At 40.7% G+C, this 26,623-nt stretch overlaps 2 protein-coding genes and 1 non-coding gene across 3 annotated transcripts; 2 read left to right on the top strand and 1 right to left on the bottom strand.

Moving 5' to 3' along the window:
• The first annotated feature begins 19 nt into the window (after positions 1-19).
• Positions 20-8,835, top strand: si:ch211-199g17.9 (SYCE1 domain-containing protein). The gene is made up of 9 exons (XM_012868588.3): positions 20-120; positions 644-709; positions 1,837-1,911; positions 2,054-2,101; positions 2,384-2,438; positions 7,909-7,998; positions 8,077-8,140; positions 8,230-8,296; positions 8,394-8,835. The coding sequence occupies exons 1-9, from the start codon at positions 105-107 to the stop codon at positions 8,483-8,485; spliced, it is 573 nt and encodes a 190-aa protein (XP_012724042.2). The 5' UTR covers positions 20-104; the 3' UTR covers positions 8,486-8,835.
• Positions 1,647-1,779, top strand: LOC118565561. Its single transcript, XR_004932448.1, has one exon. It is a non-coding gene; the product is annotated as a U8 small nucleolar RNA (small nucleolar RNA).
• Positions 8,836-8,944: 109 nt separating the features above from the next.
• fam83hb (family with sequence similarity 83 member Hb) lies at positions 8,945-26,585 on the bottom strand. Its single transcript, XM_012868587.3, has 8 exons — positions 26,289-26,585; positions 19,928-20,089; positions 17,991-18,323; positions 16,567-16,731; positions 16,337-16,461; positions 15,709-16,254; positions 13,111-15,571; positions 8,945-10,535 (listed from the first exon to the last, which is right to left on the bottom strand). Exons 2-8 carry the CDS (start codon positions 20,048-20,050, stop codon positions 10,515-10,517), a joined length of 3,774 nt encoding a protein of 1,257 aa, XP_012724041.2. The 5' UTR covers positions 20,051-20,089; positions 26,289-26,585; the 3' UTR covers positions 8,945-10,514.
• Between the last annotated feature and the right edge of the window lie 38 nt (positions 26,586-26,623).

Here is a 26,623-nt window from a genome sequence, read left to right as displayed (position 1 = left end):
TTTATGTTTTAATGTATTGTACGTGCAATCTGAGAGCCTCAACATCCACAGCAAGCCCGCTAAACCAGGACCGAGTGTCAGAGACAAGCCCGGCGGGATCAACAATGAGCGAAATGGGCGGTATGACTCGATTAAATAATGAATATCTCAACTCTGTAGTTGTTCCTAGATTCCTAAATACTGTTCTCTAGCACCTTAGAAATACTTTAGTAGTGAATTTAGTCTAAACGAGGCTTCAACGGCACATTTAGCTTAAATTAAGCTAGCGTTTTTTTCCCTTCTTCAGTTGGTTAGCATGTTACATTAAAAAAAAAGTTAATAGTATACGAAGGCATGACAACGAAATATGATATCGTACATTCAGCTTAATTTACAACTTTAACCGTTTTTAGTTCACTTCCGTTGTTAATATTAGCAACCTAATGCTACTTGACACCTTAAGCTAGTATTTGGTAAAATAAAAAATCAATGACTTGCTTACACTAATAAATATTTATTTACATATAAATCGAAATATTCAACATTGGGGACATGATGATTGTCACAACCCGAAGAGAATGTAAAAAACAAAGCAAAGAGAAAAGGAAAGGGTGAAAACATGAGAATTAAACTATGAATATAATTTGATGCGTTCAATTGTCAGGTGGAGATTTGCCGGCGGAGCCTAAAGTCGAACAGCTCATGGGCAAGCTAAGGCTGCTTCAACGAGGTATATCTTTTTAAGTTTTTATTACTACTTTGTTGTATGTTTTTAACCCCTGCTAAAATGTTAATTACGAAAAAGTTTTGGAGTGACACAGCACAAGGTAATTTTTCCGGGTAAAAAGAGAAAACACGTTGAGATTTCTCTCAGTTTCGACACAAATACAAACACGTTTGTTGAAAGTTAGTGTTTCGCTTTCATTTTTCTTTTTTTGTGTGAATAATCACACCCTTTTGCAAGTTTTTGTGTTGTTTTAACGCGTACATTTTAATATAGTTAAGTCACTGTCGCGTCTTTCCGTTTTTGTATTAAAGTTGACAGGCTTTCTTTCCGGTTTAAAATGTCTTAGATAAATGTGTTTGTGGGTTATTTTAAATCTGTATCATTGTATCATCATGCGATCTTTAACTAGTACTGTTGATCTGATCGATGGTTATTCTTTTTTATATTCCTATAATCAGTTTAAAGTGGCCGTTTGAGCGAACGTGAGCAAACAGTGTGGGGGTACTATCTTGACACTTTGGCCAGTCTTCGTCAAGCGATACTTCCGGTTGTGTAAATCGCTCTTTTTAACTGTATAAAACAGTTAAAATGCTAAGCTATGGCCTCATATGTATTTAAAAGAGCGGACGCCGCGTTTCCACGCCTAAAAGCGCCTTCATTCCACCTTGTAATCTATTAGAAACAGTTCTTGAAGTTTCCACCAATAAGGATCCGCGTTGTGCTGCCTACATGCAAATGAAGGCGCGTTCTTTTCAGTTTGAGAAGAAATCAAACTAATATAGCCAAACCATAGAATATATTTATATTTTCAGACCAGATATAAGGTCGGGGGTGAGTACGTACACGGGTAAATAAAAAACATAAACAAAGACTGCTTGCAACCGTGAGTGAGTTAGGTGTGTGGCCATGATAAAGTGTTTCCCAGGGCGTTTCAACAGTATTGTCAGTAAGGTACATCCTTACCTGTTACTCCATCCGTGGAGTTTCAGTACATGATGAATGGAGGTTCATGAGATATGATTAGTATCTCCCTCTTGTAGGGAACAGCAACACCCTACTCGAGCCATTCTGATTCCCTATCTGTGAAAGAAAACTGTATTATCTGTATGATGACTGTTCTTCAATTGCAGAGAAAAGGCAACTAGAAGAAGAAATTAGACACGCCCAATCCGTTCATGACTCACTGCGGAAGGAGCTTTTAGATTGTAAGATTATAATTAAAAGCATGTTAATTTAACTTAATGAGCGTACTTTTATGTGCTAGTAATGCATAAAACTAAATATGTTATTTTTAGATTTACTTCACTCAAATATATTATAAATGCATTGACTGATCTTGTTTTTCAGTACGAACTGAAGTTAATAACCTGGAAGGAGTCCATAAAGATAAAGAAGGTGCTCACTGGATGAACAATTTTGATGTTAATGTGTATTTAAATAGCTGTTACCTAATGTTTAACTCTCTATCTGGAACTTTATACAGTATATATCAAATACTATATATATTTATATATATATATATATATATATATATATATATATATATATATATATATATATATATATATATATATATATATATATATATATATGTGTGTGTGTGTGTGTGTGTGTGTGTGTGTGTGTGTGTGTGAAAATGATCATAAGAATAACAGTTTTTGTTGTTTGTTTTGTCAGGGACGTGCAGGAAGCTGCAGTTGCAGTGTGAAGAGTCAGAGCAGGACTTTGACAGGTTAAAAGAGCTTTTCTTTTGGTTTCACAGTCTTTAATTATTAACAGTAAACCGAAACCGCGGCTCTCTGCTAGTGTAGCTTTTCTACCACTAGATGGCAGGAACTTGCCTTGTAATGAAGCCTTGTCAAGTGTCTTGGCTTAACAATGTATTGGTTGGCTTTAAATCGTTTTTGAGACTTATTTTACAATTTTTTTTTTGTTTAATATATTCTAAATGCATTCTCAAGCATACATACATACATACATACATACATACATACATACATACATACATACATACATTTTCCAACACACATCCCTATTGGGGCCATGAGAGGTGCTCTTGCCTATCTCCAGCTGTCAATGGGCGAGAGGTGCGGCGGTATGTTTAAACACACACACACACACACACACACACACACACATATATATATATATATATATATATATATATATATATATATATATATATATATATATATATATATGCTTTCTCACTTGAATTCTATTATTATTATTTTCAAATAATATGGATTTCTATTAATCAGGCAACAAATTAATCCAGAGCCACCTGGCTGTATGTAGGAATATAATTGTTAATAATAATAATATAATAATTGTAATATAATCAATTTATCATATTTTTTTTAGCTTCACTAGCCACACACAGATTTCTGCCAGAGCTGTAGAATAAAGAAATCACAAAACAACCTGCCTGACAACATGAAGTTTGCTAAACGATGTCAATCAGCGACACATCAGGCCCCGATCTGAAGTAGTTCAAAAGTCGGCCAGTATCTAAAAATGGAGAGGAACGTGGAACAGTGGTGAACCTTCCCAGGATTGGCCGGCATACCAAAATCACTCCGAGCAAGCGCAAATTGAAAACTCATACAGGAAGTCACTGAGTCAGCGAGGAAAATATCTGTTGGCCCGCAGGCCTCACCTCCCTCAGTTAAGGTCACTGTTCACGACTAAACAATGAGAAAGAAGCTGAGCAGAAACTGTATCCCTGAGAGACAAAAACACACCTCAGAAAAAAGCGGCAGGTGTTCTGACACAACGTGGCTGAAGCGCGTACAGATAAAACATGAGGGTAAGAAAATCCTTTGTCGCACCAGGATGCAGGACCAAGGTTTTGAGAGATAGGCTCTTTATCAGATAAAAAAAAACTAAATCTCCCCATTAAATCATCTCTGTAGGTCCTTGATGATACCAAGACTTTTTGAGGAGACGTAAACCCGTGGGAAGGTGCCATTCCTGTTAGATTTAACATAAAACAAACAGAAAATCTCAAAGGAAAACATCAAACCAATAGTAGCAGTTGTGCTGTGAGAGAAAAGAAGGTTTTGGAATATTTAGCTTGCAATAATTGATGAAACCACGAATGCTTGTCTCCAGCAAAAAAAAAAAACACTGTCACGATTCTGGCCTAGTCAAAGTTTTGGCTTAAATCAGATTGGGATGCTGTGGCGTGACCTTGAACATGACCTTTGTGCTTAAAAAATCTTCCAGTGTGGCTTAATTAAAAGGATTCTGGAAAGAAGAGTGGGCCAACAGTGAAACGAAACCAATGACAGCAGTTCCCTTAATAAATGAAAACTATTTGGCATTTACTCAGGTTTACTTTGACTGATACAGAATTGAGTTTCATCTATACAGTAATATGATCTCCCTGAAGATAAAAGGATCAGTCAGCAAAACCAGAGCTTGTTTTGGTGCTTGATGGCAAAAAAAAAAAAAAATAATAATAATTTATGTGGAATTTTCCTCCAAATCTGAATAAATGCTTATGCTAAAAAGACTGGGTTGTTCAGAAAATGTTCAATGTAAAATAATGTTACTGTAAAAGTAGATTTGTTTATTTATTGGCCTGAATGGCACCTTTACCTAGCCTCGTGAGACCATCCTGATCTCGCGAGGTTTCAAGGTTTCACTCGCAGATCAGTCTGGATACCCTCCGTTGAAGAAAATTTGGAGCCGTTCACCAAACGAACGTCCAATCAGCGTTGGCTTTGAGGCGGGTTGAGGTGTGACGCAACGGGAAGCGCGTCAGTTCAGTCTAAAGAACATGGCGGCTTCAGCCGATGAAACTAGCGTTAGCGCGGCTATCGAGCAAGTTTTATCGGAATTACAGAGTATTTCTCTGCTGAGCTAACGAGCCTTTACTTGCAGCAGCAAGAGTAGCTTGGCTTGTGGTTGTGTTTTCGTCGTCGCTCGTAACAGAGCGACGACGAATCTGATTGGTTTATTTGGCCCGTCTATCACCAACATAGGCCAATCAGCTGACCAGTATTTTCGCCCCTTCCCAAAATTACTTCAACGGAAGGTTTCCAGATGGATATGCGGAGCAAATCTATCTGGCGGAGTCAGGTAAACCTTTACCAGGGTACCACGGGGGTGGGCTTGTGTCGGTATGCTGTGCTTTTTTTTTCTCCCTTTACTGGTATTAAAACTTTGTTTGCTTTGTATTTAATGTCATTTTGGAAAACATCTTTTTCTTTTGCCATCACGCCTTTGTTTAACCCCAAAAACAAGCGGGCTCATTTTTAGCTCTCGGTTTGAGTCGTTACCTTACTGTGGCGCGGCGGCGGCACGTCCGACATTTTTCGCAACCGTCTGATGACAAAATGCTAGAATTTCCCGCCGCCCAAGATTTGTCCTAAAATACATCAATTGCTTTTGTGACGCCAGAACCGTTGCAGGTAGAGGTGCGAGGACCTGTTGCCAAATTGAAACGCGAGGCCCCGCTCTTTGATACGGATCGCACATCACCTTAATCTATCCCTACATAGATTCATATGTAGAACATGGATGGATGGGATATTAAGCTGTAAAAAAAAAAAAAAAAAAAAACTTTATTAAAATTGTTCTAAGTTTATCAGAAGATAAGATAATTAAACTTTATTGATCTCACAAAGGAGAAACCATCCCCTTGGGGAGCAGTGGGCTGCCACTGTGTGGCGCAATTGGGGGGTTAAGGGTCTTGCTCAGGGACCCAGAATGGCAGCTCGTGGGAGTTGAACTCAGAACCTCTGGGACCGAAGCTCTGTGCTCTAACCACTAGGCCACCACTCGTGGTTAGAGCATTGCTAGCTTTTAAAGATCAACACTTTTTTCAAAAGCTTATTAGAAACACGTTATTAAACCTTTGCGTAAAGTTTAAGGGCTTCTGAACCTTGTGTGTCTGGCAGCTGCTTTTGGCTTTCAGTAAAAACTAGTGTTGCACCGATAGCGATACCAGTATCGGACAGGGCCCCGATCCAGCACTAAAATGGTGGTATCGGTATCGGCGAGTACCAACAAATAGGCACTGATACCATTTCCATGTTTGTATGTCACTTGAACGCAGCCTTCTCTCTCCTGACTAGTATTATACATGTTATATAAGTTCATGAAAGCTGCACTATTTTGGCATTCGAGAGCCAAAACTCAGGGTTTAAAAGAGATTATTCAATCATTAATGTAATTTTACTGTCTTACTGTTGCACTACTATTATACATGTTATAATTTCACGAATGTTGCACTATTTTGGCCTTTGAGAGCCAAAAGTTTATTCAACTATTGTTACCCATTCCAGGTAGGCAATAAAAAGTTATACTACCCTAAGTAGTAAGCAGTTCTTCATACATACACACACATTAATTTCAAACAGATGGTATCGGTATCGGCCAATACTGCACAACCAGGTATTAGTGCCAAAAAATGTCATCAATGCAACACTAGTAAAAACGAGTCCGTAGTTCGGCTGGAGGCTTTTCCTGCTGTGTTTTTCTTGTGCAACCCGCTTCTACAGGGATGCTTTACATCGCGCTCATCTCTGTGTGAAACTGAAAAAATAACGGGTAAACTTAAGAAAAAACTCTGAGAATCCCCTCTCCCTGGCCTCACCCAGCTAGAAGCCTTTCCCCGGTCTTTGTAGATTAGATTAGATAAGATAGGCTTTATTGATCTCACATTGGAGAAATTCACATGTCACATCGGCTCAGTAATCAGTAATCATAGGAAGAAGGTGTCAAGTAGGACGAGGTGCATCAAATATATACACAGTGTGTCCTCGTTATACCATGGATCAAAAGGAGTAGGTAAGAAAAAGAAAAATACAAAAAGAAATAAGGCAGAGGATGTCTTCTGTACATTCACTGTGGCTTATATGCGTGTGTATTGACATATATCCGGGTGTGGTAGCAGCATTTTCTTCACTTTGACGTAGTTTTGTTCATGCCTCAAAACAATTTTTCCTTTTATTTTACGAGCGTCCTGGCTCGCGGCTGCTCGCCAGGTGAGACTCCGCTGCACGCTTTGATTGACAGCCGACGCGGCGCTCATTGACAAGGACTTGCAGCTCTGCCTTTTTCATTTCAGAAAGGCGCCTGCCCAATACGTTTTTTTGACTTCTCCAAATCTAATCCGGTCAAATGCGGGCCGTTCTTCCAGTTTGTGGGACACCAGAACTAAAATGGAAAATGCATCTGGTCACTCTAGCCTCATCATAAAATACAGCTACTTGGTTTTTTTTTTTCCTCGCCTCAGACTTTATCGTGATCCTCGGTGGCCACGTTCGTTCCACTCCTGTTGTTGAAGCCCGTCAGGCTCTGCTGCCGAGTCGGCGTTTCACCGCATTAGCATCTTTAGACGCGCTACGGGCAAAAGATCAGCCACCCTGTCCCCGGAAGTGTTGATAAATTTATCCGGAGATCCCCGTAGTGACCTATTGAATTCCTCCTTTTTCCTTATTTCTTTTTCTCAGAACCCGATTCGTGTTTGCGGAATCGGTTGCGTTATCTTGGAACAATAAAACCCGCTAACTTTGTCAGATTTTCTTTTACATTCTTTATGTGTCCTTGACTGAAACAGACACAATAATATCTGCATTTAATTAAAAAGATGAAATAAAAAAATTTGCAGACGCGAGGCTCTCTAGTACGGCGAGGCCCTGTGCGGTTGCACTGTCCGCGCTGCCTATGCCACGGCTCGGTGTGACGCACTCCGTTTCTACCCCGCTCTGTAAAGACAAAGGCTTTTGGAAGAATTGTTGCAGGAAAGCTGCAAGACAAAGGCCGCACGGTGGCAAGACCTGCCACCTTCCTGCTAGAAGATCTAAAGATGGAGTCTCAGCTGTTCAGGCCTGTGGGGCTTTGCACGTTTCCCCCCCCCACTGAATGTGTGGATTTCCTTCGGCTACCTCGACTTCCTCTCATTGTTGAAAATGTGCATGTTAGGTTAATTAAGAGATTCCAATTTGACCCGAAGGATGTGTGTCTGATGTTAAATCTGTGATGGAGCGGTAATCTTTTATCTATTTACAGCCTTTAACGCTTTTTACATGAGTTTTACCTTTAGAGAATCACAAAATAAGTAAGCTTTTGTCTAAGTCAGCATTTGGCGAGTGAAAAAGTGGTCACACTGTAGAATGCTTCATGTTTTCATTTAGTTTATTAATATTGAGCATTGTGATATCTTGAACGTGCTAAAATGTGTTTTGCAGGCAGCTGAACCAGAACAAGACGAGCGAGAAGTTGCTGGAGCAGTACCGATGTGAAATCCAGGAAGTCAAGCTGAAACACAGGAAGCTGCGGTAGCTATTAACGACGCGGTAATTAATTGCATTCACAACACCGACTACAAATATGCCACGTTAACTTGGTTCCCACAGAATGAGATTTGAAAACCAACTTCTGCAACTGATAGAGCAGCACAAGCAGCTTGACTACCTCTTCGTAAGTGCTCTTTAAAATGTCCCTCGGCTGTATTTCCTGTCACTATTTTCAACGAAAAAAAATAAAAAAAGATAAAAATTGTCGTTTAGAATCCAAAGAGAGTCCCAGACGAATTGAAGAAAGCCGAAGATAAAAAACGTCAGCTTTTATCAGCTGGTGAGTGTTCTCTCCGGTCGTCTGTGAGCACATTGGTGGTAAATCCTTCCTTACGCATGCAGTCGCGTTTGAACTGTTTGTCGTCTGGTTCTGATAGAACAAGTGAAGTTGGCTCAGCTGCACAAACTCCATGAAGAGTTCGAGGAGGCGAAGAAACAGAAGCAGCTGGATGCAATGATGCATGAGTAAATCTGCTTACTCGTTGCTACTTTTAAAGACTTAGTCCTTTGTTCCCATAATCTTTCAGGTAAATTTAAACATATTTCCTTCATGTATGTGTTTAGATTTCCTTATTGAGATAGTAAGCCCTAAACAGTCTCATACATTTTACCTTTGTCTAAGATGGTTGTTAAATATTTGACTGACTTATATTGTTTGTTTTGTGTGAGTTTCTTTGTATTTATTATCTAAATTGTAATATTTCTAAGTTACTGTTAGCATTGAATCTAAAATATGTTTTCGGTTTTGCTGTCCGTGACCCCATTAATAAGATGTTCTATACTGATGTTAAAGTGTTCGCAAATTTCTAAACATTAAAAAAAATAAAAAAAAGTTAACCGTTGCAACTTTCTTAAGGTCTTTCAAAGTCTTAACTTGAAATTCAGTTGTCTGATAGTCCAGTTCGTATACAAACACCCACAACTAAAATCGTTTTTAAGCATTTAATGAAACACCTTTTGTTGCAGAAGTTGAAAAACAGTATAATACTATTCAATGTCTAAAAACGAAGAGCACAATAACCCTGTGCAACTGATTTACCCACAGTAATGTCAATAAAATCTAACAAAAATGACTCCACATTCATGTTAATTAAAAAAAAAAACACCATTAAATCACTTTTACAGTGCATCAATTTATAATGCAAAACACGAACAAAGCTCTTTATATATAAATATGTACAGTAAAATGGTAAATTAAAAACCATGTAAACTTTAAATCGACCCTCAAGAGTAAATCGAGTCTTCAGACGTACTCCACAAAAACACAAAATAGGTTTTGATGCCCTCTTGAAGTGTTAAGCATACACCTTAGTCTTCCTTTTTAATTGTGATCAGGCCAACAAAATAGCCAGGAGTCCTTCTTAGGGCGTTGGCCGTAGAAGTAAAGCGAGTTACGTAAGGTGGCATGGCTTTGCTCCAGAACTGTGCAATACGCCCACTTTTTTTTTTTCTCTTGTGTTCCTTTAGAGGTAATGCCTCATTGAAAACCCATAGAAGAAAAAGGCAACATCCTAACAAAACTATTTTCATTAACTCATGGCATGGCAACTGTAAATGATTTACATTTTTATTTACATAAAACAAACACGCATACATTATTAGTCAAGTCCTCTGACCAGGAAATCCCCTCCCTGAATGATTATTTGACATCTTTAGCCATGAAAAGTGGCTCCACACCTCAATGGAAAGGTAAGACTTTTCTCTCAAGATGATAAATCTCACTACAGCTTTGACTTTTATCAAACCCCACTCTTGCTGAAGCAGTTTAAGCTTTAGAAAAAAAAACACAAATATTTGCACATCTTACTCTTCTCATTCCAACGGTACTACCCACAACTTCATCCTCAGCACCACCCACATCTTTATTTCTTTGGGATTGCATTGACTCTCCGACTTTAGTAATGGCCTCAGTCAGCCATTGGCACGTGATGAAACCACAAGGACACTTTCTCGTGTTAACCTACAAACTATTCCCAGGCATACAAACATTTCCAGAAACACACAACACTGGTACTGTACACTTACTGCAGAATACTGCTGTGCTTTTTTTTATTTTTTCTCGACTGGCGTGTATCTGTTTTTCTTTTCGGACTGCTGTAACATGTGCAGTCTGTTTTCATCTTCGAGTCCTGCAGCCACGTTCATACAAGCTTGGTTTTATGTGAGTCAGCCTACCTTGTTGCTGTTTGGTTGAACCAACACAGCCAGCTTGCAAGTAGTCCCTTTTGTCTTTCAGTCACCATATAAGGAAAGAGTAGTACCAGTTCTTGGCAAAGAGGCACATTCCAAGCCCAATGACTTTAGGTTGTTCTCAGCATGTTCAATATCGTCTTTTCAAGTTTTATTACTTCTTTGCGACACTCCAGAAAAGGCTGCAGCTTTTGCACCAGAGGTGCTTTGAAGAAGGATAGATTGCTGTCGGCACAAGTTGACAATGGCTGTTTTTGATCATCTTGCATTAATAGTTCCCACATAAAAGGTCGGTCCTCCATCTTTCGTTATGCCAGGCTATTCCCCATCTGTTAACAAAGCAACAGGGATAACAGTGAAATCGATTGTGTCTGCCCTTTTTCTTCTTCTTGCTCTGTGTGCTTTCATTAATGTGAGACTTCAGTTATGCTTTTCTGGCCTAATGATACTCATGTATTCTGTTTAACCTTAACTCTGTGTGCTAAATTATAGGATTATATTTGTTAAGGATATATTGAAATTGTGCCAGACCCCTTCTACATATTGCTGTGAAAAGGAACTGCCCCCTTACAGATTGCTTCTGTTTTTGTTTTGCTTGTTTTGTTGTGTTTAAATGTTTCAGTTAATCAAATGGTTTGAACATCTAAGATTATCAAAGTGAACACAAATAGAAAATTTTGAATGATGATTTGATTTTTTAAGGGAAAAAAACTTGTGCAAACCAGTCTGGTCCCATGTGAATGTTTAATTGTCTCTCTTGATAAATCATGACTTAGCTGTGATTAACCACATTTTTTATGCTATCCGAGTTCAATTTCAAAGAACCCAGATTACCCTTAAGACCTGTAGACTCAAGCTATCTGACAACATGAAGTAAGCTAAGAGATCTCAAAAAGTAATAGACAGTGACTCAGTCCAAAGAAGTTCAAGAACAGATGAAAAATCATCCTCAAAACCGATCTGGATACCAGGGACCACAGTGGGAGCCATTATCCACAAGGAGAGGAAGCAAAACGTCTTCAACTATGAAAAACAAGTCCAATTGCTTTGTTTTTTTTTTTACTTTTTTTGGAATTTATCCACAAGATGGAGAAAACAGGGAACAATCGTGCATCTTCACAGGAGAGGCCTGCCCACCAAAATGTTTCAACGAAAACATAAACCAACTCATCCAAAGGGTCAAAAGAGAACCAGGAACAACATCTGCAGGTCTCCCCAGTGAATCAACAATAAGAAAGAGACTTGGCAAACTTGGCCTCCATGTGATAGTTCTAATATAAAACCTCCGGCTGGCCATCTCCATTGACCAAAAAATATCTCGAAACAAAAGCAGAATGTTTTGGAAGCTGTGTGTCCCATTAACCTGACTCCGCCAGATGGATTTGCTCCGCATATCCATCTGGAAACCTTCCGTTGAAGTAATTTTGGGAAGGGGCAAAAATACTGGCTAGCTGATTGGGGTATGTTGGTGATAGACGGGCCAAATAAACCAATCAGATCAACGAAGCATATGATGTACTCGTCAACATGCTTCAAAACACAACCACAAGCCAAGCTACTCTTGCTGCTGCAGGTAAAGGCTCGTTAGCTCAGCAAATAAATACTCTGTAATTCCGATAAAACTTGCTCGATAGCCACGCTAACGCTAGTTTCATCGGCTGAAGCCGCCATGTTCTTTAGAGTGAACTGTTGCGCTTCTCGTTGCGTCACACCTCAACCTGCCTCAAAGCCAACGCTGATTGGACGTTCGTTTGGTGAACTGCTCCAAATTTTCTTTAACGGAAAGTAGCCAGACTGATCTGCGAGTGAAACCTTGAAAGCTCGCGAGATCAGGATGGTCTCACGAGGCTAGTGTCCCATCACATCTGGGACAAAACTAACTCGGCCAGACAGAAAACTTGACATCATGCTGACATTTATACATGGTGGAAGTAGTGTGATGCACTGGGGCTGCTTCAGGACCAAAAATACTTTCTATGATCAATGGGGCCATGAATTTTACTCTCTACCTGGAAATCACAAAGGTTTTAAAGTGACCTAGTCAAAGTCAAGACTTATTGAAACACTACTACTTGACCTTAAACCTTTTGTTGTTCATCCTTGTGAGCCATTTAGTATGGCTGAATTAAAACAATTCTGCAAAGAAAAGTAAACCAAGTTTCAACAGTGATGTAAATGGCTCATTACTAGTTGTCGCAAACAACTGATAGCAGTTGTTGCTCCCAAGGATTCCACAACCTCTTCAGGGGGTGATTCATTTTGTCACATAGGTCCAGGTTGGGTTCAATAGCTTTTTTTTTTACTGAGTAAATAATATCATCATTGGAAAAGGGATTTTTGTGTGTGTGTGTGTGTGTGTGTGTGTGTGTGTGTGTGTGTGTGTGTGTGTGTGTGTGTGTGTGTGTGTGTGTGTTTACTTGAGTTATTTTTGTTTGAGGTTGAACTGTGTTTTATGACTTGAAAAATAAGTGTGACCAAAACAAATTATAAGAAATGTGCAAAGGGGAAAATAGTTTTTCACAGCATTATATGTACTAAGCAGAACACATTAGCTTGTTCAGCCAAAATAAAATTTAGTCTTTTGTAAAAGTCCCTATCTTCCTGTAGCTATATAGCCTGTGGAAAAACAAAGACAGGGAAAATCAACTATTAATTTAAAAAAACGTAACATTTCCATTTCTAAACATTGCTAAAGACTGGTTTCAGTTTTATGATTCAGAACCATGACAAGATGATTCATTAACATTTAAGTAACTGGATTGTAGTGTGAGTTATTTTGACAGATGTAGATTACTGCTGTTGAACAATCTTGTTTTGTTGTTTTAATGTATCTGAATTCACTCATTCAATAGTTAAAACTTTTACTTAGATATTTTTTCCATCTATGTTGCTGACATCAACTACCTCAAAGCGGCTGTAGACCTTCTTCTCCTTCCTCAGGCTCTCTATCCTCTTCAGCAGCCCCTCCCTCTCCTGGGTGTTGCCCTGTGGTCGTAGAAATCGATTCCTCTTAAAGGGGCTCTGTGTCTCTGTTCCTTTGTCCGTGGCACTGCTGTCTTTGTTCCCTCCGGTTTCCTCTCGCTCTTGGCGGTTTTTCTGGCTGTTGGCCGAGATTTGCTCCAGAATGACTTTAGTGTCGTCTCGCAGGTTGCTGCTGTACAGAGCGGAGCTTCCCGGGGCCTGATAGCGTGATGGGGCTGATTTTCCAGCCGATTCTTTGTGATTTGTGGAGGGTTGTTCGGTAGCTGTGGATGTTGTGACTTTTGCTGAGGAGCCTTGCTTTTTGCTTGTATCATCAGCCACCTCCATGACTGTGCTCATGCCCTTGTCGTCTCCTGAGGCTTTCTTCTCTTTATCCTTTGGCCCCAGAAGTCCCTTTAACCTCTGAGTCTGTTTCTTTAGGAATTCAAGTGTCTTACCATCACCCTTCCCCTCACTGACTGTATTTAATGAAGTAGTAGATCCCATAATCTTGTGCAGTCCTTCCCTAGACTCCTCACGTGGCAGCGTTGAAGAACTGTGAGAGCGGCTCTTTTTCATTTCACTCTTCTCAGCATCTGTTGCATCTTTTGTCAGAATATCCTCGCTACAGGAGGTGCGACGGGGATTCAGGGACTTAATCTTTAGGTGATCTTTCCTGAAGATTTTAGGTGATGGAAAAGGCTTTAGACCCTTGGATTCATCTTTCATCTGACCATCTGTCTCGTTCTCCTTTTTGTTGGGATGCAATGCCTCCGAAGACTTCAGTGAACTTACAAAAGGCTTTGGTGTAATTATTGAAGGCTTGGCTGAACTCACTGAATGTCTGCGATTGTGCTCTGCCAGTTTTGCTGAGATGTCTGGCTTCTTGGGTTCTTGTTCTGTTGAACTGACGTTTACAGTTGGAACTTTTGGAGGAGCCGTAGTGTTGAGAGGCTTCTTGGGGTCTTGTTCTGTTGAACTGATGTTTACATTTGGGCTTTTTGGAGGACCGGTAGTGTTGAGAGGAGGCTTCTCAGAAAGTCCTGGCTTTTTTTCAGCAGGCTCCAAGGCTTTTTGAGATAGCTCTGTCTCCATTTTTGAGGCTTTTCTCTTGTTCTCCAGATCTTTAAAATACTGTAGTCTACTAGCTGGGTCATTTATATTTACTGAGGGTTTGACTTCAGTTGTCTGAGAGCTCAGTGTTGTCTTTTCTCCAGTGTTGTCAGTAGCATGGGGTTCTTCTTTTTCCTTAATCAGATATTTCTTTTCTATTTCCATTTTCTGTTGTTTTTCCCTCATCTCATTTTCCTTTTCCTTCACCTTTTCCTCTCTCTCTCTCTCTTCCTTTTCTTTCTTATCTTTTTCTTCAGCTTTCTTTCGCCAATCCAAAGGCTCACGAGACCAAGACCGTCTCTTTTCAAGAATTTGGGCCACAAGGGAGGTAGTGCGTCCCGAATCTAACTGGTCGTCTTCTTCTGTTGCTGGTGTTAGACCCAGGGTGCTACTGTGTATCTCTGCTTTGGAAGACGAGAATATAAGCGAGGAGCGCAGGCGAGAGCTACGCTGGAGGAGAGGGTTTACGCGTGAGCGGAACGATTCATGTCTGGACAAAAAGAGATCTGGAGTTTCCTTAGCATCTGATTCTTCTACCCTCTCCTTGGATGAATCTCTTTCTGACTCTCTGTCCTTTTCTTTCTCTACCTCTCTGTCTCTTCTCTCCAAAATAGAAGACCTAAACTCAGTGAAAGAGGGATGCACATCATCCCTTGCTGTTGGGGCAGAGTCTTTGTTGGTGCTCTCGGGTACTATTGGCTTTCCAAACCGACGTCTAAGTATATCCGGTCTGGGCTTGGGTGGAACAGTTGGTGGATCCTTTATTCCAAAGACTGGAGCTAAACCTTCAGATGTGCCTGGCGGTTCAGCAGGCAAGGGCTCATCAAATGTGTCATGACCCATAGGCTGAGGCAAGCCTTCTTCTCCTCCATCTTCATAAGCACTCAGATACGAGTGAATTCTCCAACTCCTCATGCCTTGCTTTACAGTTGGATCTTGATTGTACTCTTGATCAGATTGCTTTTGAGACTGTCCTTTCTCTTGTGGGTGCAGATGCGTTGGCGAGCTCTGACAAGCATATGCTTGACCTATGGTTGGTCTACGACTACCGGATCCTCCTCCATACCTCCCAGCTACAGGTGGGGGGTGGAGCCCCTCAGGGCCTCTCAGGTCCTCAGATGAAAAGTAGTCTCTGCTTCCGGGTACAGGCTCTCGATCCGAGTGAAAACTTGATTCTGAATACTGGTCAATAGCCAGGTGAGAAGGACGGCCTCGAAGTCGGTCGTAGTGTCCATGGCCAGAACCAGGTCCAGGACCTTCACTGTAGAAATGGCTACTTGACATTTGCTCTCTGTAAAGAAAACATTGTTCTTTTTAGTTCATTTAGTTGTCAATTAAATGGCTATGTACAGATACTCTTGCACAAATGATGTGTACGTGAGATCTTTAAGAATGATTAGGATGCGAAACAAAGCGTGAATTAGTTACCTGCGAAAATCTGTTTCATCCAGATTGTTCATTACTCTGTGCTTCATGTATTGTCGTGAAGATGAGTAGTTTTCCTGAGTTCCTTCAGCATAGCTGTGTCTCTTGTAGGCACTTGAACTCATCTCCATCTGCCTGGACACAATGGACTTTCCCTGCTCCAGGAACGACTGCTGGAGACGAAACTGTTGCTGAGAATATTTCCCTATTGTAATTCCTGCACTAGGGTCCAGGGTGTGACGAAACGACTCAGTCCTCCGGAAAGGCAGCGAGGAGTTACGATCTAGCTCCCCATATGGGAAGGCAGAGGGAATCTCAGGCTGTCTTCTGTAACTACGTAGAGACTGTGACCTCTGCAAACCAAACTGGGTGTTCATGTAGCTGCTGGTGCCTGGGTCGGGGATAGTGAGTGGCCCACTGGATAGATCAATGACCAGGGGCTCCGATTGAGCAAAGAGGATACGAAACTCCTCATCAAAAGTAGTGACCAGTTCGCCAAGGAAGAGATGTGCGATACAGCGATGGATCTTCTCATACGACCACATAAAACTAGGAAAACAAAACAAAAGGATAAAGTCTCCGAATTTACAAAATAATTAACATAATTAAATTATATCATCTAATGACCTACCTATAGTTTCCACTGAGGACAGCACTGCAGTCAGTCAAGAGAAAGCGATCTTTGACCTGACCTTTAAATGATTTCCCTGTCCGTGAGTAGTATGTCACTCCTGCAACAGTCCTGACACGCATCATCTACAAGACAAAACATGTTTACCTGTTATGGCCAACCTTGTAAGATTTTGTAAAAGGAAAAAAGGGAGATCTGACACGTGGATGGTAATGAAACCTGAAACTCACATGAATTAAATCCAAGTTGACTTTGCAGCTCATGACCATGGAGACAAAGTGATGAACGTCTTTCTCGTCCAGTAAAATGTAAACAGGAACGTGGCGTCCTGCTGCGTCCAAGAGGTCCGCAAAAATGTCAACATCAGTGAAAATGTCCATCACAATTGCGATAACCTGGACAGCAAGAACAAACACACTTATTTTAGGAACACATGGCCATTGCACACTTCCTCTAACAACTTAGTAACCAAGAACCCAAAGCTCAAGGTGATTGATGGGTTCATTGTGACGATGGAAAAGAAAGACATAGGAAAATGGGGGTTAGTTGTTAATAATAATAACAGCAAGATTTTCTGTATTTCAAATATTGTACCCTAATTAGTTTTAGGATTGAATTGGCTAAAGTGGAGATCAAAAGCAAAAAATATCACAGAATAAGAAATGTTTTCAGGCAAAGAGACAGCTCAATTATGAATAAGGTTGTTAAATCTTATGTTGATTTTTACACATAATTCCTGATGATAATGACCTCCAAAGAAAAATAAGCCAGTGTGACACGGTTAATTATTTGGGTAAGAAATGGTGTGTTAAAAGGTATGAGGAGTGAGTAGGAAAGGAAAGAATTGGTAATGTGTGGATATGAAATGGAGGCGCAAATTAGCGAATGGACAAACTGAGCCAGGACTTTCTGTATTTGCACATTAGTATTTATTGAGAGGGCTCTGGTTGCTCCTTCAGCTTCAGTTTCAAGCCTTAATAAAAGGCTTGAAACAAAATAGATATAACATGCACATTTGACTACGCTCAGTATATCTGCCGTGCTAAATTTACATAAGGTTAGCAGAATGACTCATTTTATTTCGAAGCTGTCATTCCTGCATGCACATGTTGAGACACTGACTTAAGGAGAGATGCTAAAAGTAAAAGGCCTGCAAGACACAGACATGTGCCCTGTAAATTCAAACAGAAACACAGGACAAATAAAGACTTCACAGCAACAGGTTCAACTGCTTGTCACATTTGGCAACCATTCTGTTGTAAATCATATTTTTAATTTAGCTGAGGGCCAGTCAGTTGGAAATTTGACTAAAAGGGAGTGGTGGAAATGTTGCCAGAGGTAGACAAAAAGGGAGTTCGAACTAATAGTGCAACCTAATACAAGCTGGAGTACACACATGTACCTCGAAGGACTTTATCAAACTTTTTTTGTCTTTTTTTTAAGAGATTACAGTTGATTTATCTGCTGTGTGCTGTTAGGAAAACACTGGAATCAATACATCAGAGCCTGACACAAACCAACCCAGCTACCTACATACCTGCGTGCTTCCAAATACATTCATGCATTTAAAGCATATTTGTAGGCACTATAAATATTTCAATCAGATCTGCACATCTGACAATTATCTCTCTTCAACCCTGGCCTTTCTACTTACTTGGCGTGCATTCTTGATGAGTCTCCTCGCCTGCTCCTTAATGCTAGGCATTTCTGGGTCACAGGGGTTGACCAAAGTTGTGACCTCTGTGGGTCCAATGAAGCTGAGCTGTGGAGTCGGCCATCCCAGGTCCAGCCCCGGCGCAGCCAGGTCAGACTGCATTGGCCAGTAGGTGTCGGAGGAGCCCTCAGCATCCTGTCCTCCCTCATAATATGTAAGCTCTGGGGCGCCCGAGGGCTGGCTTGGTCCCTGAAGAGTGGACCTGATATATTGAATTTCCGTCTCGGACAGGAAGCCCACCAAATCTGCCGTCTGGAGGAATTCATAGTAGCCCTGGTGCGACAACACAAACAGGTTCAATGCATCATACAAGCAGCATGTACAGTACTGTCAAAAAGTATTTGCTCCTCACCCATTTGCTTCTGTTTTTCTGTAACATTTAAATGTTTCAGATCATCAAACTAATTTTAATATCAGACTAAATTGGCCAGAATAGATACAAAATTTTGTTTTTGAATGAAGATTTCATTTCTTATAGAAAAAAAGCGATCCAGATCAAATTTTGGCAGCAACAACAACTGGCAATGAGCCTTTTACGTCACTGCGCAGAAATGTTGGCTCCACTTTTCTTTGGAAAATTGTTTTAATTGATCATTATTTGTGGGTATTAGAGCATGAACAGCGTGTTTAAGGTCATGTTACAACATCACAATTGGATTTAAATCAGAACTTTGACTTGGCCTTATCCTGGCAAGTAAGATTGATATGTGTGGCACTCTCCGTTCTACATATTATCAGTCTGAAAGGAGGGACACGCAGCAGAACCTGGTGGCGCGCCTACCAAAGATTGGTTTTAGCCAATCACGGTATCAAATGTAAGCAGCAGCCGTCATGAGAAACCACAAGTAGGTAAGGTAATCATTGAACTTCTTGCTGTTCTTCTTTCTAAGATGAAATTGTGGATTCTTACAAAAGGGATGTGATAGCAGCAGCTATGTGAGCGTCCTCCTGCGCTGCCATGTTTATTTTGGTTTAGCTTTGTGCTCGGTAGCTATTGCTTTCGTCACAGGGGTATGTCCCACCTTAACCCATAATACTGCGATGTGATTGGCTCATAACGCACAAATACAACGAGAATACAGCTTGCAGGCTAGGTTAAGTTGGCTTCTCCAAAACCTTCATTTATTTCTTAGCCAGTCCGAGGTGGATATGCCGGTATTCCTCAGATCATTGTCTGGCTCCCTGATGCTAAGCTTGGGGTTATAGTCAAAAACTACCTCCTTCATCTGGAAAACAAAATTCATGGTAACATCAATAATGGCAAAAGAGAGACGGGTCTTTGTGTTGTTGTTATTTAGCACTGATTTTCACCATGGATGCCATTTTTGCCCAGTCTGCTCGTTATTGCTGAATCATGAATAATGACCTTAACTGAAGTAAATGAGGGCTGCAGCGCTGTGAGCGTTGTCCTGGGATAAGCTTGTTATTTCCTGGATAAGTCGCTGATGTGCTCTTGGAGTAATTTTGTGTGCACTGCCCACATCATGATTTTTTTAAATCTTATATCCTGCTTCATGTAGACATGTTCCATTTAGGTGATTTCTTTATTTTAGTAGTGTAACAGTAATCGCGCCCAGGTGTTGCTAGTAGAATTTAACCCAACTTTCTAAAAAAGAAAAAAGGTGGGTAATTAGGGTTAATGTATGATTCAACAAAGAAGGGGATGACTTTTTCACACAGGGCTTGTTTCGTTTGGATAACGTTTAATGCCTTATGAGCAAAATCTTCATTTAAAAGCTTTTTTTTTTTTGTCTGATGAAATAAAACCCTTACATATAAAAAAAAAACTACAAAAGACAGATGCTGTTTTGCAGCCCTGCATCTATTTTTACACATTAGTCACATTCTGGAAAATGTTCAAGAATCATAATTGGTACCTGTATGTCATTTTCTATCAGAGCATCGATAGCTAGACGATAATCCTCGCGGTAGTGCGGGGGCAGATAGTTTGGGTCAAGCGGATTATCGCCAACCGATGAGCTCTGTGACCGGTGCGGCATTGTTGGACTGGGTGCGGTCGAAAGTCAAGTCGAAAGCCTCTGGAGGAAAGGTAAAAAACAATAAAAGGACAACACTGTTAACTTAGGAGTCTTGAAAGAACATCAAAGGACCAAGGTCCAAAGGAAAACATGTTTCCTTGGTGAGAGAAAGGCTGCTTTGTATTGAGATACACAAGCAGCCATGTTTCCTACAGCAGACAAAGCAGCTGTTGTTGGTAAATCAATGCCGGAGGATTAAAGGTAACCTCATATCATCACAGCTATGGTCTAACTGACTTTAACAGCTAAAAAAAAAAAAGGTAATTTAGTCAAGTAAAGAAAGGTCAGATTGTTGTGTCTCATTCTGTTTCAATTTACTTTAAATCTGTGACTTAGATTAAAAGTAAATAGGCAGATTCCAGGTCCTGTTTTGAAATATGTAAATTAGTTGCAGTCTTTGTTATGTCAGACTAGTGTTATGGAACACCAAACCTATGCTGGGCAATGAAGCAATTACATAATAATGCCAGTTGTTAACTTTAGTAGGATTTGGCACGTTGAATAAACTGTAAACAAGTCCGTGGAAATAGAAACAGCAGGAAGAAGAAAATACAATGGAAAGAAGACTGACTGGAAAATTAAAAAAAAAAAGGACCCGGGGAGAGGTGGGAAAGGAGGAGGTGTATAGACAAGTCGGTTCTTAGGATTACTAAATGAACTCGCCGTGCAGGTGCGTCATGCTTCGTGTTGTTAGTTGTTAGGCCTTGTCAAGAAATGTCTGTTGCTGCAAGAATGCTGAGTCTGAGGCCTGCTTTAAGTCCTCTGCAAACTATCCCATGACTTTTAACTCACTTAGAAACTGGTGTTAAAGCAGGCTTGTTTGACTCTTTTTGGGCCAGTTCAGAGTCAGAATCAGCTTTAATCACCAAGTTTGTTGAACGCAAACAAAAGATAAAGAAGATGTGACTTCTGCTAACAGGATTTTCTTTTGATATTAGATAAAGACAGAAAAAAATGATGACCGTCTTTGACAAATATTTTAGATCGGAATCCAACCACAATGTCCCCCTAACTGATTAGTTCATAGATCATATGACGTACACACCAAATAGAGCATAATTTGCATTGAACTCAATCTCATAAGCATACGGTCCAGACAGGAAGGCTAGTTGAATTATCAGGGTGTGACTTTGGCCAGGAGGGCTTGTACCTGCCATAAAAGTAATGATGCACCCTGTGTAAACTTTTAGGTTGAGTTCAGGGCTTGGTTGTGGTGATAGCGAAGGGTACAAGTGCTAACCACGCATGGTGGAAGAACCCACTTGACTGGTGAGTCATCCAGTAGCCTGGTGTGGCCAGGGCAGGGGATACGATTGCAACAGACTACAGCTTTGTGATTTATCAATGGACAAAATGGCTTACTTATGCCTTATTTGCTTATTTTATGCCATGAAGGTCATTCCTTTTTCTCTTCTTCTTCTTTTTGTTATAAAATGCTCCTCGATGCTATGTTCCTGCCTGTTTTCCAAAATGGCAAACACCTAACTAACCTGATCTTTTTAATTTGGTTCTAAATTTAAAAATAAGCTGTAGCTGGTTTGTTGGTTTGAATGCGAACTGGGCTGTAGCTTCAGTGAAGCACAAGGAATTGCAGGACAATCACAAATTGAAAAAAAAAACAACTCTATGTAAACCTCAATAATCAGCCGTGTTAGGTAACACAACCGCCTTAAACAGCTCTTAGTGTCCTTAAAATAAGATTTGTATGGCAAACATCTTATTTAGTGATTTTTTTTCTATAATTATTATCAATTAGATAATGAGCTGGAAAATCTATAAAACTACATTAAAAAAGCAGTGATTGTAACTAAAAAAAATAACAAAAGCATAAATGGATGATTATTTGCTAAGATTATTACTTATTAAAAAAATAGTAAAAGGACTGCTTTGATTTTTTTGGTAATTCCTAAAATTAGTTAATCGGTTTTACCCCAAATAATGTCTAGTCATTACCAGTCAAAAACGATGCCTTTTTTTTTACAATAAAATAAACACGGTATTAGCACAAAGATATAAAACACAAAATATATAACGTCGTCTGCATACTTGGGTTTAAAACCAAACAGCAACCTCTATTTGTATTTCTGCAAAAAATAATATTTTGAAAAGATCCTAAAGTATTTAATTGCTGTTATTCTTATTTGAATGCATTGACTCAAGCAAAAAATACATAATGAATACCCATTGAAATATAGTCGTAGTTTTCAGCGGACAGTTAGTCGTGCAGCTGGTTCAGGTAGCTAGCTTGCAGTCAGTTTCTTTACAAGGAAACTTCGGTCAGAGCTTGCCAATTGTAGTTTTAAAACAATGTGAACTTTAAAAAAAAAACAAAGATCGGTCGTTTAGTTTCCACAGCATAGCTGTTCATATTCTGTGCAACCTTAAATCTCTCTATATAGCCACGTTTCTGTTTGTTGTAAGTAATGGAAAAAAGTGTAGTAGCCTTTTTTCAGCCTGCTAACAGATAGTGTGCAACTTCTCCACATAGGACGAGAAAGCTCCCGTCACTCCAAGACTTTGTCTGGCATTGCCTTAAAAATAATATAAATCATAGGAAAGGTATGATGGAAAATGTTAGGGAATTTTAAACTTTAGCCTATGGAAACATCGGCACATCCTATTAACAGTAACTGGCTATGCCATCGTGTACTTTGTCTTATCCCAAAAGACGTTTTCATCGTTTTTCCTCGTCTCTAAGTCACTGCAAAGATCTCTGCTGTTCGTATTTTTTCAAACTGACTTTGATCCATGTGAAAATAAAAAATAGGTGCAAGTTGTCAAATCGAAATATCTGCTTCGAAGAGTTTAAGGTCTTTCAAGACGTTGTGTGCAGCCAAACTTTTTCATGAATCATCAGATGTTTATTGAAATTCCTGACAATTAAACCGCATAATTTTAGCCCTGAGGTGGTTATGAGTAAAGAGACTGAGTCGAGCTCAAAGGCAGCTTCTGCTTCACCCTGCTCACCTGTGGGTCGCTGCAGGATGAGACAGCGGAGGAATATACCACAACGTAGGAGCTATGAGAGGTCGGATGTCAAAACAGATACCGATGCTGTGTTTGCCACCATGGCAACCGAAGTAAGCACCGAACGGCATGCACTGCCACAAGTTGGTGATCCGCCGCCCTGTAATTCTCTTTCAGGTAAGACGCTTTCCCACACGAGGCAAAGCAAAACCTCAATGTATCTTGACTAAGCGGCGGTGAAACACTAAACCAGCTCAAGGCAGTAGCAGCGAAAGACTGCGAGAGACTTCAAGTGTGCACGCTGCAGGGGTATCAGTGGCTCATTCATAATACTCCTGCATGGGACGACAGATACAAACCTCTAAAATATAAGCAGTCCTGACGTGGGAACGAATCCAAAAAAAATAAATTAAAAAACAAGGCAGAGGAGACACAGACCATCAAGAACTATCGCTCCCTATCTGAACACGCCTCGCTGAACAAACACCGGGTCTGATCCGGCTTGCTCCTTTTCAGGGCTTAGAACCCGTTGTGGACGGTAGCGAGAGCAGAATACCTGAGAACCGGGTTTTTTTTGGAGGCTCGGGGGTTCTGGTGCTCCTGTCAGGACACCGCCGCGTTTCCACTGTTGTCGGAGTAACGTCCACAAAACCGACGTAAATCCATACACTGAGCTTCCCTTGTCTCTCCGCGGAACATCACACCTCAACGCCGCCGTTGAATGAAGCACAAAACATGGCTCAAGGACAGATGAACACGTATTGAATGTGACAACACTCGGCGGCTCACATTCTCCCGTGCTCTGTGGCTAGAAAAACAGGTCCTCTGAGGTGCCCGTCATCTGTTCCAACTGCCTTCAGGCCTGCGGTCAGCTTGAATGGAAAACCCGGCGGCCCAGCCATGAATGCGTTTCTGCTCCTGTCGTCCTAAAGTGCGTTAACTCTCAAACACAAACTCTGCAAACAAACTTTGGCCTCTTCGATTTTTTTTTGACACACATGAAAAGCAGGACACCCTAAAGAATGGGAGACAACCTCTGGGAAATGTGACGAGATTCATTTAGGACACACACACAGAGAGAGAGACTGAGAGAAGCTGGCATTTTTACTCAAATTACAACCACATGTTGGGGCTATTCCTGCACAGTGACTCACTCTGACTGAATCAAGAATAAAAGCTATAAAACAGCGGTTATGTGCATGTAGTAAAGCTACTATTAGAGCCTGCAAACCAGTCTTCCTTGCTCAACAGAAAAGGCTCTATAATCAAAAGGCTGGAATCTCCACTAAGCCGGTCGCAAAGAACACCGGAGCATGCAACGCATTGTTCAAACAGCCAATGAGACATGCTTAGAAAATGCGTCTACTTGTCTGAGAGATGCACTGAGAGTAGGGCTGGTGACAGGAATGTGTCAGCTTCGTGCTGAACTAATTTTTTTCCCGATCACTGAACACATCATAGATGAGCCTTACCGGATTTCACTGACAACAACACTCTCCAGGGAGGAAGTTGTTACCGAGCGCATAACGCTCCACCTTGGTTATTTTCAGTACCCATGAGGGGGTTTCAAAATGAAGTCAGAAGAAGCTAATGGATGGAACGTCCATGGTGCAATTAAAATAAAACAGCGGGTAGTTATATCAGGAAAATGAACAGCACAGTTTATCTGATTTATCCTTTAGAGCAGGGGTCACCAACATGGCGCCCACGGGCACCAGGTAGCCCTCAAGGACCATATGTGGTGCCCTCAAGCCTGTTTAAAAAAATAGCACAACCCTCCAGTGAGCTGCATCTAAAATGTTATTTTATTTGGTTGCTCTTCCTTTTTAATCATACTTGTACTTACATAGATTTAAAATGATAAATGCATTAAAAACCTGGTTATATTACATAAAGTTAAAGTGAGCTCTGACTCTTCTAGTCCAATGGACAGTACAGGTAGCCCTTCGTTTGACACAGTACCAATGAAGTCGCTCTCAGTTTCTAAAAGGTTAGTGACCCCTGCTTTACAGGAATCCAACCCTGTCCGGCATGGAAGATATTGCCACTCTTGTGAAAATCCTCACAGTTAAATTAAGGGCCAAAATCGTTATAAGGAATAAACAGTGCGGATGTTAGCAACGTTAGTGGCCCTAACCATGCTGGACACTAATATAAAATGCTAAAATCAGCTGAAAATGTCAACTCTAATCAATTTGTTTTTCTATTGATACAGCAGAGAAATCCTGCTCAGCAGCAGAGCGGTGCAACATTGACTGCTCTCTCTCACACACACACACACACACACACACACACACACTGTGACGCTCTGTCTGGTCCTATTAACTATGATCAATCTAAGGTTCCCATATAGTTTTGAGACCTATAACGTGTCTCTTTGATGACATAAGCTGTGATTCATCTTAGTTGGGTTTTATTTATAGACACCTTTGTCCTTTAACCAGGCGGATTTGACTACATTTGTAGATTTTTATAATTTTTTTTGTGAGGGGAGAGAGGCAGCTCTGTAACTTTGAGCTGTTTTAGGGAAACTTTTTTATTATTATTCACTACCAGCATTTAATATTAAGACAGTATATTTGGAAAGTAGAAAATAAGGATTTTATTATAGTTTTTTTTTTTTTTTTTTAAGAAATTTAAATCATCCAAAGTTGGTGTATAAGCAGAGTTTTACAAAATCTGGTGCAACTCTTTATGCAAACTATGTTTTCCCCCACTATTAAAGCTTCTCTTGCAGCGCCTGCATGTTTGCATGTTAAAACAGGAGTGCGCTCTTGTTATTTCTACAAGTATTTGTGTTTTTCATGCCCTCAGTGGACTGGAACAAAAGGTACATTGCGCACTGTGTTGGTAACAGCCAACACAGAGCCCTGTGTCTCTGCTTCGACCCCAAATGTCAACACTCTTTGGGGCTTTTTTTTTTTTTTTTTTTGCAATGCACAGCAGCTACCTGGATGACTTCATCCTCTAGAAAACGCAGCCTTGTTATTGAGGAAAGTAGCCTGGCTTCACTTTTTATATATTCCGCTCACATAAAATGAAAATGGAAAAAGTGTTAAGTTAATAAATAAAGTAAAAGTCAGAATAAAAGCAAGCACACGACTCAGAGAGAGCGTAATTAGAGAGGAAAACAGCAGACGGCGTAGGTAAAGATGGTCCAATTAAAGTGTTATAGCTGCTCTATGCAAATAGTTGCTTTGACTCTAAAGGCGCAGTTTTTTCCAGCTCGTACCTCCTCGGTTCGCAGCACAACTTGTTCCCTCTCTCGTCTTTGTATCGACCTGGGGGGGTGTTTTCGCTCTCCGCGGTCAAACCGCCGACTCGGGCCTCCTTCCTCGTCCCCTTGTGTCACATTCCTCAGATCGGACAGGAGCTCCACCCAACTGTCCGGAGCGCGTGCACTCGCTGGCGCCGGGCTGAGAGCTCCTCTCGGCGGTGTGTGGATCCTCCGGAGCCGCCGCGGCAGAGTCGCTGCGTGGATGAGCGCCTGAGAATGAGGAAAGAGCGCAGAGAAAGCTGACAGGAAGGGCTTTCCCACCGGTGAGACTCCTCCCAAAGCAACAGGGC

Source organism: Fundulus heteroclitus, chromosome 13, assembly GCF_011125445.2.
Source record: "Fundulus heteroclitus isolate FHET01 chromosome 13, MU-UCD_Fhet_4.1, whole genome shotgun sequence".
Classification (NCBI taxonomy): Eukaryota; Metazoa; Chordata; class Actinopteri; order Cyprinodontiformes; family Fundulidae; genus Fundulus; species Fundulus heteroclitus.
The sequence above is the reverse complement of the archived record's forward strand: the minus strand, read 5'-3'. Positions and strand labels throughout refer to the sequence as shown.

Bases quoted from the DNA above. Each gene is read 5' to 3' on its own strand.
- si:ch211-199g17.9 (XM_012868588.3), top strand. The intron at 710-1,836 runs GTATATCTTTTT...CTTCAATTGCAG, and splicing joins GCTAAGGCTGCTTCAACGAG to AGAAAAGGCAACTAGAAGAA. The intron at 8,297-8,393 runs GTGAGTGTTCTC...TGGTTCTGATAG, and splicing joins ACGTCAGCTTTTATCAGCTG to AACAAGTGAAGTTGGCTCAG.
- fam83hb (XM_012868587.3), bottom strand. From the start codon at position 20,050: ATGCCGCACCGGTCACAGAGCTCATCGGTTGGCGATAATCCGCTTGAC. The intron at 16,732-17,990 runs GTAAGTAGAAAG...CTTGCTGTCCAG, and splicing joins TCATCAAGAATGCACGCCAA to GTTATCGCAATTGTGATGGA. The intron at 16,462-16,566 runs GTGAGTTTCAGG...TTTGTCTTGTAG, and splicing joins TCAACTTGGATTTAATTCAT to ATGATGCGTGTCAGGACTGT.